The sequence below is a fragment of the Staurois parvus genome, unplaced genomic scaffold (genome assembly GCF_062004578.1).
Source record: "Staurois parvus isolate SC_StPar_1 unplaced genomic scaffold, SC_StPar_1.0 ptg000048l, whole genome shotgun sequence".
NCBI lineage: Eukaryota > Metazoa > Chordata > Amphibia > Anura > Ranidae > Staurois > Staurois parvus.
Window position 1 is genome coordinate 18,001,061 of NW_028317844.1, and position 16,922 is coordinate 18,017,982.

Below are 16,922 nucleotides of genomic sequence, written 5' to 3' on the forward strand. Positions count from 1 at the left end.
ACAATTGAGCTAATAATGCATCATGTGGTCAAGTACAACACCGCATTGTTTTATTATCAGAGAGTACACCCAGTTTACCCAAATCTGGATATTCTGTAATCCACTAAAACTAAATTTCACAAATCATCAAACTGCCTCAGGAGGATGAAGGACTAAAGAAGAACTCAAACCAAACTTTTTCTAGGTTATGTCCCTTGTGGGAAAAAGTGTTTGCAGCACTTTATCCCATTTTTCTAGGGGTCCAGATCCTGAGCTAGCACTGTCAACATCATACCCTCCTCCACTCACCACTGGAGAACTCTGCTGCTCACAGAGGGATGAATGCATAGTTATGAGTGACAGTGCTTGTCTAAGGCACCAAGCATGCATCTGGGACAAGTGCTGTCACTATTCATTACAGGGAAGGAAATGAGGAAAAGAGAACAAAAACGTGAGCAGGGGTGGGGGGAGAAAATGACTCCACAGACAAGGTAACTGAATACAGGTTCTGGTAAAGGAGAGGAGGTTGAGATTGATAGCAGATGTGAAGGGGAAGAAGTGATTGTAGTGGGCATAGCAGAGGGAGTGGGAACTTCAAGGCTTTGTTGAAAGTCCCCCATGTTAACAACTACAAACTGGGTGTAGATCACAGCCAAAATACCAGACATTAAAAAGTGCATTTCTGCTAAATAGGTTTGTATATTGTTTATGATACATAGTTTTTTTATATGAATCAGACCAGCACCTAAGCTTTTATTCCTGGCCCAAATAAATTCTGACTTCATAGCAGGTGTTTAATATATTATAGTCTATTTACAGAGGTGCTACACACCTCCTGCTGAGTTTGCCTTACAGCTCTGCAATAAACAAAGATGAAGCTCCCTGCAGAGACCACTGCTTTCACACAGAGAACAAGAGTCCCACTCTGCAGTATGTTGGCATTGTACTGGCTTTTCTACTCAAAAAAAGACAAATTGTAAGACACTAAACAGCTTTTTTGACACACCTGGAATGCATTTAGCCAATTTAATATTAGGATTCAATTAGGCTTTAAACTTTCTGAATCTGTGTGGTGTGATTTTCTGTCTCTATGCATCACCAATCACATTCAAATTTTTAAGTAAGGCCTGAATCTTAATGGTGTCCATGAGAAACTTTTTTACTGGATTTTCTTTTACTGTACAAGAAAGGCAGCAAGAAAGTTCTGGCATGCGAAACAGGCATTTTCTAAGACTTTCCAATTGCTGATAAAACAGATTGCATTGAATTGATCCACTACAGCAATATTTTAATGAAAACTGTCATAAAAAGGTATGTATTGGCTATGCTATCTTTTTGCATGTCAAATCTTCACTTTCTGTTTTGACTAGAGTATTCTTACTTATTGCACAGCTGCTTTCATTATAACGAATACTTTAATGTTGCAAAGAAAATAACTTCATGAGATTTTGAAAAAAATGTCTGTTTAAAACCAGCTATAAAAGCCTGTATGGGTGTCCCAATTTAGACAGCTAATTATACAGTATATTGAAAACCATTAAATTGAGAGTCCAAGAACAAAGACAAAACTGGCAACTAGGGTCCCTGAACAATGGTTGTTGGGTAACAACGTGAAAAGTTGAGCACCACTGCTCGGGAAACATATTGAATCAATAAAAATCAGAAATGGAAGTGAACCCTTTATAACATATTTTATCTGTATTCCAATCATCCTCAAGTTCATATGTTCAGCAGGGATGACTAAGGCTGCATTCATACTATAGCATTTTGAGGACACATAGAAAATCACATTTAAAACACAGTCGAAGCTCAAAAAGGTGCATAAGCTGCTTTGTCACATAGGTGTTGTGAACTACTGTATAGTGCAAGTATCAGTAATTTTGCTTCAGGAAGTTTAAGCTCAAGGTTTTGAAGATGAGGGATCTTGGCCTTTTATGTCACCCTATGCTTTAAATTAACTTTTTCGTCAAAACCCAACTACAGCCACATTGGTAAGCAGTGGTTAAACTTTTGGATAGAACCAGAACCTCAATTTTTTTTCGGTTCTGTAACCCTGTTAGCGACATTTCTTTCCCTGACATTGTTCTCATCAGGGTTTCACCACGGTAAGAAGTGAAGGGAAATCTCCCCAACATTGACACAGATAATGAAAAAAAAAATGGGCAGATACTTTTGGTGATGGCTGACAGATCTTGCTGCAGAGGTAAGCTGCCCAAAATCAGTTAAGGAGAAAAATGCACACCAGTCAGATGCTTTTGAATGTTCTAATTAAGACAAAAACAATTTAAAAAAAACAGCATAGTCACAGGTTTTGTAAACAAAAAATTGAAGTGTAGTGATCAGGTGTCACTTTGCACTGACAAAAAGACAGATACAGCTAGAAACAAATGTAAAAGGGGTTCTGCACACAAACCATTATTTAAAGATACTTTTATTATTAGAATAATAAAATCTTATTCTTAGATAACTTATCACAAAATAATGCCAACCCTATTTACATTAGGGAATACATATTTTAATTAACTTGCGGAACTGTGCATTTTTAATATGGTTTTCCCATTTTGACATTATTTGTATTTTGTGAGGTGAAAAAATGAACCAATTTCCTGTTAGTCTTCTGACGCAGAGGATTTTCTGGCACGCAGAACAAGATCTTTGATTTTGGTGGACAGTTCTTGAAGTTCCTTTCTAACGTCCTCTGATGCTTTCTCTGGTACTTCTGATGGGTCTCCCATCGTGTCAACATCTTCATCCTCCTTTTGCTTTGTCTGACCTATAAGCTGTTTTACTACAAGGCTTTGATAGTTAACCAAAAGGCTATGCTGATCCTGGAATAAAAATAACAAAACAACAATATCAGGTATATTTAAATTAAAGGGAAAATAAATTTGAACAAACACAAACATGATGATTAATGAAATAATTCAAACATACAGTAGAAGTAATTTAACTTAATTTAAAGGATAACTAAACCCAAGAACAAAAATATAATTCATCACCGCTTACCAGTCCTTAGATGCGGTTGTTGCATTTGTTTTATTTAAGGTTAAGAACAGTTTTAGCAAGTACAGAATATGCCTGTTGCTCTTGCCAGAAATCCAATATAACTTCATGTGAAATGGACAGAAAGCACATAACAATGTTATTTACCTTCTGGGAACTACTAGTCTCCACATCCTACATGTATTGGAGATGAATAGAGGCACCCATATTTACAGTCTTACCTGTTTGACAACCCCCCCATCCCCAAAGAAACAATAGAGGAGTGAATGAAGTCTGGTTGGTAAGTGATCTGGGAATTTTTTTTTTTATTTTTTTTTACATGCACCGCCCTTCCATGTGTTCCTTGCTGCATAGGCCAGTTATAGGATGGGGTGGTTGCCATTTGTTTGTACTGTTGATGAATTGGTTGGGGTAACGCACTGGATACCTTCGCTGCCATTGTGCTATAGCTGGGTGTCCAGTGTGTTCCTATACCTTTAAGGAGGGTTGGGTTCCCTCCAGGCATACCTGTCCTTAATCTATCCATTATTATATATGTGCTCCGACCTTGGAGGGTCTCAAAATTTATAGAGTTAGGATTGTAGATATACTGGGGTGCTGTAAAGTGGTCTCTGAAGCTTATGCATGTATTTGCAAATGTGTACAAACTATACCCCTTGGTTTAAACTGTTAAGACAGGTTAATTCGGTTTGTTGCAGGCTGGTTGGGAAGTGAGCTGGGAATGTTTCTTTGTTGTTTTTTGACATGCGTCGCCCTTCCATGTGCTCCTTACTGCATAGGCCATTTGCAGATTGGGGTGGTTGCCATTTGTTTGTACTAGAGGAGTGAATGTAGTCACTCAGGCAGAGGAAGTATGATGTTTAACAGCAATACCTGGTGAACAAAAAAATGCAATCCTCACATTCAATGACTGGTAATGTGCAATATGTTACATTTTTGTTTTTAAGTTTAAATAGGATTTAATAATATACATTTCTTGCTTAGGCAGTCTAATCCTTAACATTATTTTTTTTCAGCCTTTTGACCACTGCATTCACATTTATAACTCTACCTTGGGAGTATGCACAAGTATATAAACAACTGTGATCTGTGCTTCTCTGATCACTGCACCCTACAGTATACCTGTGATAACATAAATTTGTGGGCTGCCATTGAGGATCTCATTTTAAATATGACAGTAGCTTGTCTTCAAAAATCTGAATTCCAGAATGACAGTAAAGCAGGCCATAGACAAGTTGAAAAACAAAAGTTCTGTTGATCAAAAAACAAAAACAGCACTTACAGTGGGGCAAAAAAGTATTTAGTCAGCCACCAATTGTGCAAGTTCTCCCACTTAAAAAGATGAGAGAGGCCTGTAATTGGCATCATAGGTAGACCTCAACTATGAGAGACAAAATAAGAACAAAAATCCAGACAATCACATTGGCTGATTTGGAAAGAATTTATTTGCAAATTATGGTGGAAAATAAGTCACCTACAAACAAGCAAGATTTCTGGCTCTCACAGACCTGTACCTTCTTCTTTAAGAGGCTCCTCTGTCCTGCACTCATTACCTGTATCAATGGCACCTGTTTGAACTTGTTATCAGTATAAAAGACACTTGAGACACCAGAAACAAAATTGTAGACCTGCACCAGGCTGGGAAGCAATAGGCAAGCAGCTTGGTGTGAACAAATCAACTGCGGGAGCAATAATTAGAAAATGGAAGACATACAAGACCACTGATAATCTCCCTCGATCTGGGGCTCCACGCAAGATCTCACCCCGTGGGGTCAAAATGATCACAAGAATGGTGAGCAAAAATCCCAGGACCACATCCGGGGACCTAGTGAATGACCCGCAGAGAGCTGGGACCAACGTAACAAAGGCTACCATTAGTAACACACTACGCCGCCAGGGACTCAGATCCTGCAGTGCCAGACGTGTCCCCCTGCTTAAGCCAGTACATGCCCGGGCCCGTCTGAAGTTTGCTAGAGAGCATTTGGATGATCCAGAAGAGGATTGGGAGAATGTCATATGGTCAGATGAAACCAAAATAGAACTGTTTGGTAGAAACACAACTCGTTGTGTTTGGAGGAGAGAGAATGCTGAGTTGCATCCAAAGAACACCATACCTACTGTGAAGCATGGGGGTGGCAACATCATGCTTTGGGGCTGTTTCTCCGCAAAGGGACCAGGGCGACTGATCCATGTACAGGACAGAATGAATGGGGCCATGTGTCGTGAGATTTTGAGTGCAAACCTCCTTCCATCAGCAAGGGCATTGAAGATGAAACGTGGCTGGGTCTTCCAACATGACAATGATCCCAAACATACCGCCCGGACAATGAAGGAGTGGCTTCGTAATAAGCATTTCAAGGTCCTGGAGCGGCCTAGCCAGTCTCCAGATCTCAACGCCATAGAAAACCTTTGGAAGGAGTTGAAAGTCTATGTTGCCCAGCGACAGCCCCAAAACATCACTTCTCTAGAGGAGATCTGCATGGAGGAATGGGCCAACATACCAGCAACAGTGTGTGCCAACCTTGTGAAGACTTACAGGAAACGTTTGACCTCTGTCATTGCCAATAAAGGATATATAACAAAATATTGAGATGAACTTTTGATATTGACCAAATACTTATTTTCCAACATAATTTGCAAATAAATTATTTTCAAATCAGCCAATGTGATTGTCTGGATTTTTTTTCTCATTTTGTCTCTCATAGTTGAGGTCTACCTATGATGCCAATTACAGGCCTCTCTCATCTTTTTAAGTGGGAGAACGTGCACAATTGGTGGCTGACTAAATACTTTTTTGCCCCACTGTACAATTTTGCCATCAATAGTCTCGATTTTCTAAAAAAAAAAGCCAGCATGTTGGATGAGGCACTTTCGATTGTGGCACAAAAATTGCGAGTCGCAGCTGGCACACTAATGATTTCAGAAAATTAACAATTTTAAGAGCTACACATAGTTTGTTTTTCGACTCATCTATGGCCTTCTTTACCCTTCTCTGCATAAGTGTTCCAGGGCAGTAGCTCAGAATGAAATGAAATCAAAAGCAACGGCATGGCAGCTAGACTTTTTTGATCTTCAGGAAGTCTAGTGTCTGCCCTCATTTTACTCCCCTGCTGCACAGCTTACTTGGGGCTGAGGTCTCTCTACCTACCCCCAGTGCTGGGTGCCTGAATGGCTTGCTCTCTACACCCAAAAGAGCTAGGTATTTATCTTTCCTCCCAACAGCTAAAGCAGTGGGGGATTGAAGTGAAGGTGAGAATCTGTAGCTGGAGAGGGAAACAGTTAAGAAAATCTGTTGCTTTGCACTGGATTGTTCACTTTAGATTCAAAAAGACTCCAAATTCAGCAGAGAACTCATTTCCCTTACAAAAGGTACTTTCAAATTTATCCTAGGAGTAGAGGAAACTGCAGATAGCAGACAATACCTATTAACTATGAATACTTTTAGCAGTAAACACATGGACATCTCAAGTTTTGTACAGATAATGGAAAGCACAAAGGTAACATTTTATGTTTACTGGTCCTTTAAATGTAGGATAGCTATTTATAAGTGTAACCTACACTGGAATAGGAAAAGATTTGTAAAAATGATCTCTCATGTCATTTATTTATGTTTTACATCACTGTCATACCACATATCTATATGTTGGTTCTCATGACTCACAGTTGTGCTATGCAGTACATATACTACAACTTGTTCATGACAATACCTCAGGGATCTTGGATTTCAGAAAAGCAATAATCTGTGGGACACATCTTCCTGGTGCGTGAAGCATGCAATGTGTTGTGAATTGAAACAGCAAGACAGATGTCAGATGCAAGACTAGGGCTGCGTCTTCCGTGACTTTGACCTGCTCGATAAGAGCTAGCCTGTGCTGGAACAAAACTTGCCTAAAAAGAAGAAAAACTATTTGTCACTTAATGCTCTGAAAAGATAAACCAATGCGTTTTCAATATTGCCTGTTTCAACAATCGTACAAAAGCAGCATGTGAATGGGTTCACCAACAGCGTCAGAACAAATCTTTCCACCTCTCTGAACAATATTCAGTAATGTTCTTTTTCTTCAAGGAATACCAATTTGCTTTATTGCATTCAAGACAAAACTAATCCAATTTTTAATATAGAATTTCTTTTCTTTTCTACAATGTTAAATATGAAATATTGCATATATTTGAATAGGTATACTTTACTAAACTTAAAATAATATTAAAGCTTCCAGTTTTTTTTTTACTAAAAATAGCAAACATGTTATAATTACCTGCTCTGTGCAATGGTTTTGCACAGAGCTGCCTGATCCTCCTCATTTGGGTTCCCCTGTCAGCTTTCTTGGCTCCTTCTCTTCTTTGTGTGCCACCATAGGAAGCCGTTTCCTAAGATGACACATGCAAGGAAGCTCCTGAGCCCTTCCCCCTGCCCCCCACTCCTTCATCATAGGATTTGACAGAAACAGGAGCCATTGCTAACAGTCTACCCAGTGTGCAGGAAGAGAGCCGGGAGAGCCGCTGCATGCACATCGCTGGATGATCGAGATCAGGCTCAGGTAAGTAGAAGGGGGAGGGGCTAGTCACAGAAGGTTTTTTTTCCCTAATGCATTCTAGACATTAAGGTAACAAAACCTTAAGGCTTTAGAACCATGTTAACTTCAAAGGCAATGCTGTAAAGCTGAAGCTCCTATTTTACACACTACTGAATGATTCTGAGGAGACTTTATTCCCTGGCTTTGTACAGCTCTGTATGAAATTTTAATTACAGTGAGAGTTACAAATGGAAAAACTACAGCTGTACTCTTTCTTTAAAAAAGTCAGAATGTTCTGCAGACCCAATATCATAGGTGCACCCTGTAATAAATTACCATTGGTGAAATAAAGGTTTTATACAAATAATAAAACATATACACAAAAGGAGTTTAGAAACATGTAAACTTATAGCTGAACTCAGGGCTCTCCACCCCTCCAACAAATCACCGGCACTGAATTTAACAAAAATTATTATTATACAGGATTTATATAGCAGCAACAGTTTGCTCTGCGCTTTACAATATAACAGGAGACAATACAGAAACAATACAGTTCAATACAGGAGTGATAGGAGGGTCCTGCTCCTTGGAGCTTACAATCTAGGAAAATCTAAATGCTTTTTTGTACTCAACCAATTTGGTCATAATGTGATGCTCTTGAGTCTTCGCTTTTTGTTCACAGGAGGCAGGGTCCTTCTTTGACTGTCCAACAGCAAGATCCTCTCAGGATGCAGAGGAGGAATCTCAGTGGTCATAACAGCAAGAGGGGACTGTTGGGAACCAACCAGGGCATATCTACACTTCTGGAATATTGGTCACCCTCACCTAGAAATGGTGTCAGCATACAATCAGTGGACTTAGCTGAGTAAAATGCTTAAGAAAGCAAAAGAAAAATGTGCTAGATTTGTATGGAATGGCTAGAAAACGAGTTGGGTTAATATTTGACCAGAGATGGGCTTTAAAAAGAATGAAAAAACAAATTTATCCCAAACCGGTAAAGTTTCTCTGAAATTTGTATGAAACTCTTGTGTGGTTTACCATACCAACTAATCAAATTCCATGTTGTAATCGTCTGATTTCAGCAGCGAGCATTCTGTTAGGAGTTGCTGTACATAAGGATTAGCATTTAGGAATATTTCATCTTTACTAAACTTGGCCATATGGTTTTAATTCTCGGCTGACAATATGTACAGCAGTACCATTTTAGAATAAATGGTATTAATTTGTCATAATTCCTTACAAATCCAAAAGTCAAGAAGTGTTTTCATAATTTTAGCATGTCGGTCAATGGTTTTTGCTCTAGTGGCCAAACTGTGCAACCAGAACTGAAGGTTCCGAACACGCATATAGTGGTTTTGAACTTGTGAGCAGGATATGGAACAATAGTTTTAATTTAATCAATCCTACTGAATCCTGACATGAACATGCTAAAAAAATAAACTTTATATGGACTGTGAATACATCTGAATTTGCCCCTGGAATGCATGTACATAAATATTACAGTGAACTTGTAAGAGACAAAATAAACCATCGTAAACTATGGTATGCTTTTGGGAGGGCTTTTAGGTGGGTTAGGAAGACCACAAAAGAAATGTTCTGACATTCACTAACAGCATAGACAGAACAGTCTTTTGTAAGGACAGACAAACATTCATCCTACTGGCATGTTTACAAATCAACACACATTCTGCGGTTATTCCACCAGCCTTCTATCTTTACAGAATGTGGACATTCCAATTCCAAAATGCACTGGGTGAGAGATAAAAGTTCAGGCTGCCCTCTACTCTTTAGTAGCCTGGTCACAGCTGCGGTTGAGGAGTTTAGACTAAGTAAAAGGTTAAATTTAATTACATTTCTGAGTTGTTAGTAGGTCAGCCACAGGTACCGCAGGAAAACACCACAGACTAAAGAATTTAAAAAACATTTAATTGCAGTGCATTCTGGTTCACATTACCCACTTTCTTAGTCTATAAACCCTTTATTAGGAGGCCTTGAACAAAGCACTAACATAGACATGTCAATCAAGTCAGTGGTGACAAAAATATACAAAGCCTCAGCAATCCCACTAACATTCTACTGTGATCTCTAAAATCTTTGTTACCATTAATGTTTAGATTTGTGCTTAAAAGGCAACTATTATCAAAATACTGCATTCTGATAAAAGTAAATGTTAATCTTTTTAATGACAGTAATCTGTATATTATTTTTTTTTTTAAATTTCACATGCCTTTATTTAGAATGTTCTTCACGTTAACATTCAAATTAAACTTTCCAGCACTGACAGGGTTTGGTACAATTTTAACACTGCCAGGAGTGCTTACAACAGTCACATTTATTTACATAGATTAAATGTTAAAAATCAACTGCTCAAAAACACCTGGAAGTAGGGCCAGATCTAGCCTGTCTGAAGTGGAGGTGCAGTAAAAAAATGTCAGCGGGGCAGCAGAGGATGGGAGGTCAGCAGGACAATATACAGAGTGTCAGCTTGGCAGAGGATAGGGTCAGTAGTTTGCAGAGTATAGGGGTCAGCAGGGTGGGGGGACAGGGATCAGAAGAATGAAGGACAGGGGTTCCCTCTGACAGTGCACTCGACAAAAATCCTACTCCCATTCCTGCACACTGTGCAGATTGAGGCACTCATTGGAGGGGTGCACGGTATCTCACTTGCAAATGAGTGCACATAGGTGTGTATGCATGTAGGACACAACTCAAGAAAAGCTAGAGGCATTTGTATGCGCGAACACGTGCATTTTTTATACAGCCCATTGCAAGAGTTTTGTTGCACTTTCAAAAAGCACATCAAACAAGTAGGACACAATATAACTCTACAGGAAAGTGCAGCTAACTTGTACACACGCAGGTCAGCTGCACTGCACCTGTGGTGTGGGCAAACTGCACCACAGAAGTGTGAAAGGAGCCTTACTGATCTGCATGTTTGCGCACCTGTGTAACAGTCTCCATTGGAAACATTGCAGCTGCATTCAGATCTGTAAAAAGGATCTGCTTGTAAATGTGTTTTCTTTTAAAGCCATGTGAATAAAGCCAATAAAAGAAGGGAGTACATCTACAATACAATTCAGTACAAGTGGATTAGGAGTTATAACATCAGTAGCAACAGACACGTCAGGAAGGTTATATCCACTATAGGGCATAACATAAAGAAGAGTTATTGAATCACCCTATAACTGCAGACATGTCAGGAAGATTAGATCCTATATACACTGCTCAATAAAATTAAAGGAACACTTTTTGATCAGAGTATAACATCAAGTCAATTAAACTCCTGGGATATTGATATGGTCAGTTAAGTAGCAGAGGGGGTTGTTAATCAGTTTCAGCTGCTTTGGTGTTAATGAAATTAATAACAGGTGCACTAGATGGGCAACAATGAGATGACCCCCAAAACAGGAATGGTTTTATAGGTGGAGGCCACTGACATTCTTTTCCCTACTCATCTTTTCTGACTGTTTTTCACTAGTTTTGCATTTGGTTAGGGTCAGTGTCACTACTGGTAGCATGAGGCGATACCTGGACCCTACAGAGTTTGCACAGGCAGTCCAAATCCTCCAGGATGGCACATCAATATGTGCCATTGGCAGAAGGTTTGCTGAGTCTCCCAGCAGTCTCAAGAGCATGGAGGAGATTCCAGGAGACAGGAAGTTACTCTAGGAGAGCTGGACAGGGCCATAGAAGGTCCTTAACCCATCATCAGGACCAGTATCTACTCCTTTGTTCAAGGAGAAACAGGATGAGCACTGCCAGAGCCCTACAAAATTACCTCCAGCAGGCCACTGGTGTGAATGTCTCTGACCAAACAATCAGAAACAGACTTCATGAGGGTGGCCTGAGGGCCAGATGTCCTCTAGTGAGCCCTGTGCTCACCAGTCGGCACCATAGAGCTCGACTGGCATTTGCCACTGAACACCAGAATTGGCAGGTCTGCCAGTGGCGCCCTATGCTTTTCACAGATCAGGTTCACCCTGAGCACATGTGACAGACGGGAAAGGGTCTGGAGAAGCCATGGAGAACGTTATGCTGCCTGTAACATCGTTCAGCATGACCGTTTTGGTGGTGGGTCAGTGATGGTCTGGGAAGGCATATCCATGGAGGGACACACAGACCTCTACAGTTTAGACAATAGCACTCTGACTGCCATCAGATATCGGGATGAAATACTTGGACCCATTGTCAGACCTACGCTGGTGAAATGGGTCCTGGGTTCCTCCTGGTGCTCAACAATTTTCTAGCAAAAAAAAATGGTTTGTCATATACACAAAAAGTGTCAGAAAAGGATTTGTCTTCAGGTGGTTAGAAGAGTGGGTGATGTGTAGCATAAGCTTCTAATGTTGGCCATATATGTTTACCACTGCTCAAGGTAGAGATACTCCCAATCTCCAAGCACAACTCCTCCTGTAGGTACTAGCCCAGCTTGTGTGCTGCATAGATGAGAACAAAGGACGTCCGTTCAGCTGCACTCCGAACAATCCACTTTATTGAACCAAGATAAAACCAATACAGACTGTGGAAATACAGTAGGGGACTGGCAGGTAAACACGTTGCACGCTAAAGACAGCGCTTATTCATTACCCATTGGCCCTTAAATGCCAGGATAGTAGAAGTACCCCCAAAATGACCCTTTTCTGGAAAGTAGACACTCCAAGGTATTTGGGGGCATGGTGAGTATTTTGCAGATCTTATTTGTTGCCACTAATTTTTGAAAAATGGAGAAAGAAAACAAAAAAAAATGTTTCTTTTCTTTTTCAAAACCCTGTGACAAAAATGTAATCTGCAAAATACTCACCATACCTGTTATCAAATTCCTTGGGGTGGCTACTTTTCAAAAAGGGGTCATTTGAGGGGGTGTTTGTACTATCCTGGCATTTGTAGGGCCTACGAAACTCTGATAGGTAGTGAGGAAGTGATATGAAGAAATATGTCCTTTGAAAGCCTGGATGTAGATTTTGGAGGCGTGTATGTGGCTAGGCTACCAAACGGTCTCTCACATGTGGTATCACCATATTCAGGAGAAGTAGCAGAATGTGTTTTGGGGTATTATTCCACATATACCCATTGCATGCATGAGCCATATATAATTTAAGTGACAATTTTATGTTTAAAAAAAAAATGTGTAATTTTCCAAAAATGTGTGGCCAAAAATAAAATCTTCCATGGGCTCAACATGTCTCTCAGCAAATTCCTTGGGGTGTCTACTTTCTTTTGGGGTGTGGGGGGCAGGGGGGTTAGTACTATTCTGGCACTTTAGCATCTAAAGAAATGTCATAGGCAGTCAGAAAGTAAAAGCTGAGTAAATTCCAATATATATAACATAGTTTGTAGACGCTATCACTTTCACAGAAACCAATTAATATACACGTATTGGGATTTTTTTTTTTCACTAAAGACATGTAGCAGAATACTTTTTGACTTAAATGTATGACTAACTTTGAGTTTATTGGATATTTTTTTTATAATTTAAAGTAGAAAATATAGTTATTGTTCAAAATTTTCAGTCTTTTTTCATTTGCATCACAAACAATAAAAAAACCCAGTGGTAATAAAATACCACCAAAAGAAAGCTCTATTTGTGTGAAAAAAGGACACAAATTTGGTTTGGGTATAACATGGCATGACTGTGCAATTACCTGTGGAAGTCACACAGCACCGAATAGAAAAAAATGACTGGTCAGGAAGGGGGGTACATCTTCCGGAGCTGATGTGGTTAAAGCTTCTTATGGCCCTGTTCACCTCTGAGTGACTTGCAATCAAGGGGCAGAATTGTGCAATTCTGCCAGCATTTCTGGATTGTGCAAATGTGCCAAAACATGTTTGGGTGCCATTCATTGCTAATGCTATGCCAAACGCGCTAATGAAATAGGCATTTTGTCACACGGCAAGTTTTGGAAACTAGCAGTTTAAGGCCGAGAGTAAAATAAACTACAAGATACTGTACATAAAAATGTGCTCATCCAGAATTCTATTCTAATTTAACAGATGCAAGTACCTTTCTTTCTTCTTATCTCCTTTCTTCACGAGAATGCCACACGCATCAGCTGCTGAATCCAGACAGGACAAAAATTCTTCTATATTCTGTGTGGGAGGAAAACAAATAAACATACATATTTACAAACATCTTATAAATTCTGTTTGTAAAATTTCAAAGTCTTTTAGTAGATTTTTTTTTCTTAGTGTGTGTTCTAGCTCCTAGAGTAATGCTTCCTCTCAAAATATAAGGCACTGGTACTCTAAACACACTTAATGTACATAACCAGGAATGGACAAATGAATGTGAAGAACCAAGCTTGCCTACTCTAGCAGCCAGCAAGCACTTTAAAACAAGCCAGGGACCATGCGCTAACAGGAAACACACAAAAAAGTTAGATCCAGTGGCTACCTGGCTCCTGGGATTTGCTCACCCAAGCAATTGTTCCACTATTCTACTAAATGATTCAACAAGCACATTCTACAAAGAGAGTAAACTTTCCAGGAGGCAAGTTATTTTACAAAGGGATAACGGTGAGAAATTTCAAACATGTTACCTTGATACTACTTGAGATAATTAGGAAACTTACAGTATGGCTTGCACGGACATTTTTCATCTTTCATTATGCTAGCATAGCAGAATAACAGTGATAAAGTAGACAACTCAGCAGCCAATGACAAACATTTTCACTTATGCTGATGATATCTTTGTGAGCTGGGTCGGTGACACTCACTGCCTCTGAGCTGTGAAAAAAATGTCAGGTGCAAGTGCTCACACATATGGTCACATTCACACACATTCATGAGAGGCAGCTGTGTCACAGTCCTGGCCAAAAAGAGAATGGTGTGAGTTTTAAAAATGGTGGTTTTAGCCCAACAATGCTCAGCAGGCTCAAGAGCAACATAAGCAACTGGAAAGTAGTTTGGGGCAAAAAACCATTAGAAACTATGCACATGACATTACTGAACCTGCTGAGTTGACTGGAAGGTAAAAGAAAGAGACATAATGGCAGTTGCAGCACAAAACACTATCCACTTGACACAGCAAGAATAGGGTGCTGCAGCTCACACTGAGGATTAACAGACAGGGACAAGAACAGCACTGCCATGGCTCTGACCCAGGGTAACACTATCTGCATACTGGCCTAACATGTATGATCTGGAACATGTTATGCAGAAGGAAGTAGGCTGTCTGGAGAGACCTCCAGGATTTTCATTTACCAGCATGAATTTACCAGTGCTCTTTGCTGAATGTAGAGACTTCCAAGACTTCAGCACTCAGAATCTACCAGTAGCTGTTGATTGTAGAAAAAACACACAAAAACAGAAGAGCTGAAGAAAACACATACACTATCCTAAGAACACTAGAATAAAGGAAATTTGAAGGGTTATTCTATGACTCATAGCCCTGAGTGTAGCTATGAATCATTGGAGTTGTAGGTTGGGCAAAGCTATTAACTCCCTGCATGATAGTGATTACTGGCCCAGCGCTGTCACATTCAGTGAGTCACTTGCTCCTCAATACATTAAAGTGGCATTAAACCCCAAAACAAAAATGTATTAAATTATTGCTCACCAATTCTTAGATGTGGTAGATGCATTCGTTTTCTTTTTTTTCCCTTCATTTTTACTTGGTAATCTGGTTAGCAAGGCTTTTATTTTTCAACTTACTTTAACAGACCAAGCTGTCCAGGCAAAGTAGCAATTAGAGGATTGAGGTAATTCATTTAACACAAACAGGGGTGATTACAATGGTCAGCTTTTACTCATTTATGTAAAACCTTTATCCCAAAAGAGAAAAAACTGTTTGCTGTAAGTACATATAAAGTGTTAGCTTGGGTTCAGCTTCAAATTGTTAGTCTATACCATCTAAAGCTGTTAGTTTAACACTACCCTCCCCACAGACTGAAAAATATGCTTTCCAAATGTGTCTCCCATACTACTTCACCCAGAAAGAAGACACCCTAAGACCGGAAGTGTGTTAATGGCCAGATCGCCATGTTAAAACAGAGGAAAAAAGCCTAAAAAAAAAACCTAACTAATGCAGCTACCACAGCTAAGGATTGGTAAGCTGCAATATATTACATTTTTGTTTTGGGGGTTTAATACCGCTTTATGGCTCAACCATTTCTTTTCAGCTCCTGGTGATGAACACAGTTGCTGGGATGGAGTGATTGAAGCAAAACACAAGTTATCCAGATAAGACACTAGCTGTATGTGAAAAGGATGTATTCACAACACTTACTTTTCCAGAGAGGGAGCTGTTAAGTTTTGCCATAGGGCCCTTGGACTCCTCTTGGAACTTATTTAACATTTTTTTTCTAACCTGAAAAACAGAGCGCATATTAATAACACCATTCTGCAATACAGCAATCTACAAGTTACTGACGTGATGTAACATAAGCGCAAATACTATTATTATTATAATACAGGATTTATATAGCGCCAACAGTTTGCTCAGCACTTTACAATATAACGGGAGACAATACAGTAACAATACATTTCAATACAAGAGGGATAGGAGGGCCCTGCTCCTCGACTAATCTTTATTACTTTCAGTGGAGTAATTCAAATCACTAGTTCCCTAGCAAACTAATGTACAGTGATCAGACTGCACCTTGATTCTTGTGTACAATTTCACAATCAAGGTTTCAATGCCCAATAGTAATTACATGTGGAACAGCGTTCTATCAATAAGCGCCCTACCATAGCACCGCTTTGTACATTTAAAATGATACTATATAGATGCAGTAATGCTTATTATGATGCCATACGCTTACCAGAGACTATCTTACAATGATTTGAGAAATGCGAATAGTTATAATAAAGTGTTGAATATACTTTACCAGAGGTTTCTATAAAATAAGAGGGAAAAAGAAACTCAAGGTTTACAGATTAGACCTCATCAGGTCCTTATTTCCTCTACCTTGTAGTGGAAAATTGATCACTTCAGCCCTGGTTTTCCAGGATGCTCCTGTGAGAAATACTGCCTGCTTTATTTATATAAAACTGAATACACATATTCCTAAATGATTCTAGAAGCTGTACTTTAGCAAATTTATGATAACTGAAACAAACACATAGAAAATGGTGGTTTCATTATGCACAGAATAAAAAAAGGTCTCAATACCTCACTGGTAATGGTAGTGTAATCTTCGACTGCTATCATTACATCACCGGCCAGAAAATTGAAGATAAGATTGGTAATATCAGTGCACACTGTCTTCAGCAGGTGTTTGGCAAGATTACTCTGAGTTTCATCTATAGAACATAGAAATTCAATTATACTGCTTCTCACTTAAAGGTGGTATATAAAAAGGTATTTAAATCAGAACAAAACGCACAGAAAGCTGGAACTCCAGATTAAAATTTTCAGTTTAATAAAAAGAGTAGAAGGGTTAGTACTGGGTTTCTACCACGGTCATTGTACTCATTCAAAAGGATTGC

General features: G+C 39.3%; 1 protein-coding gene across 1 annotated transcript in view; it reads right to left on the reverse strand.

The window, feature by feature from the left end:
• Nucleotides 1-2,394: 2,394 nt before the first annotated feature.
• UFL1 (UFM1 specific ligase 1) overlaps nt 2,395-16,922 on the reverse strand; it is an 80,300-nt gene continuing 65,772 nt past the window's right edge. The window contains exons 15-19 of the mRNA XM_089665345.1: nt 16,606-16,736; nt 15,721-15,801; nt 13,498-13,583; nt 6,690-6,870; nt 2,395-2,807 (exon numbers count right to left, since the gene is read on the reverse strand). Coding sequence (XP_089521471.1) covers nt 2,589-2,807; nt 6,690-6,870; nt 13,498-13,583; nt 15,721-15,801; nt 16,606-16,736 — 698 coding nt within the window. The 3' untranslated portion in view covers nt 2,395-2,588. The remainder of the gene's footprint in view (nt 2,808-6,689; nt 6,871-13,497; nt 13,584-15,720; nt 15,802-16,605; nt 16,737-16,922) is intronic.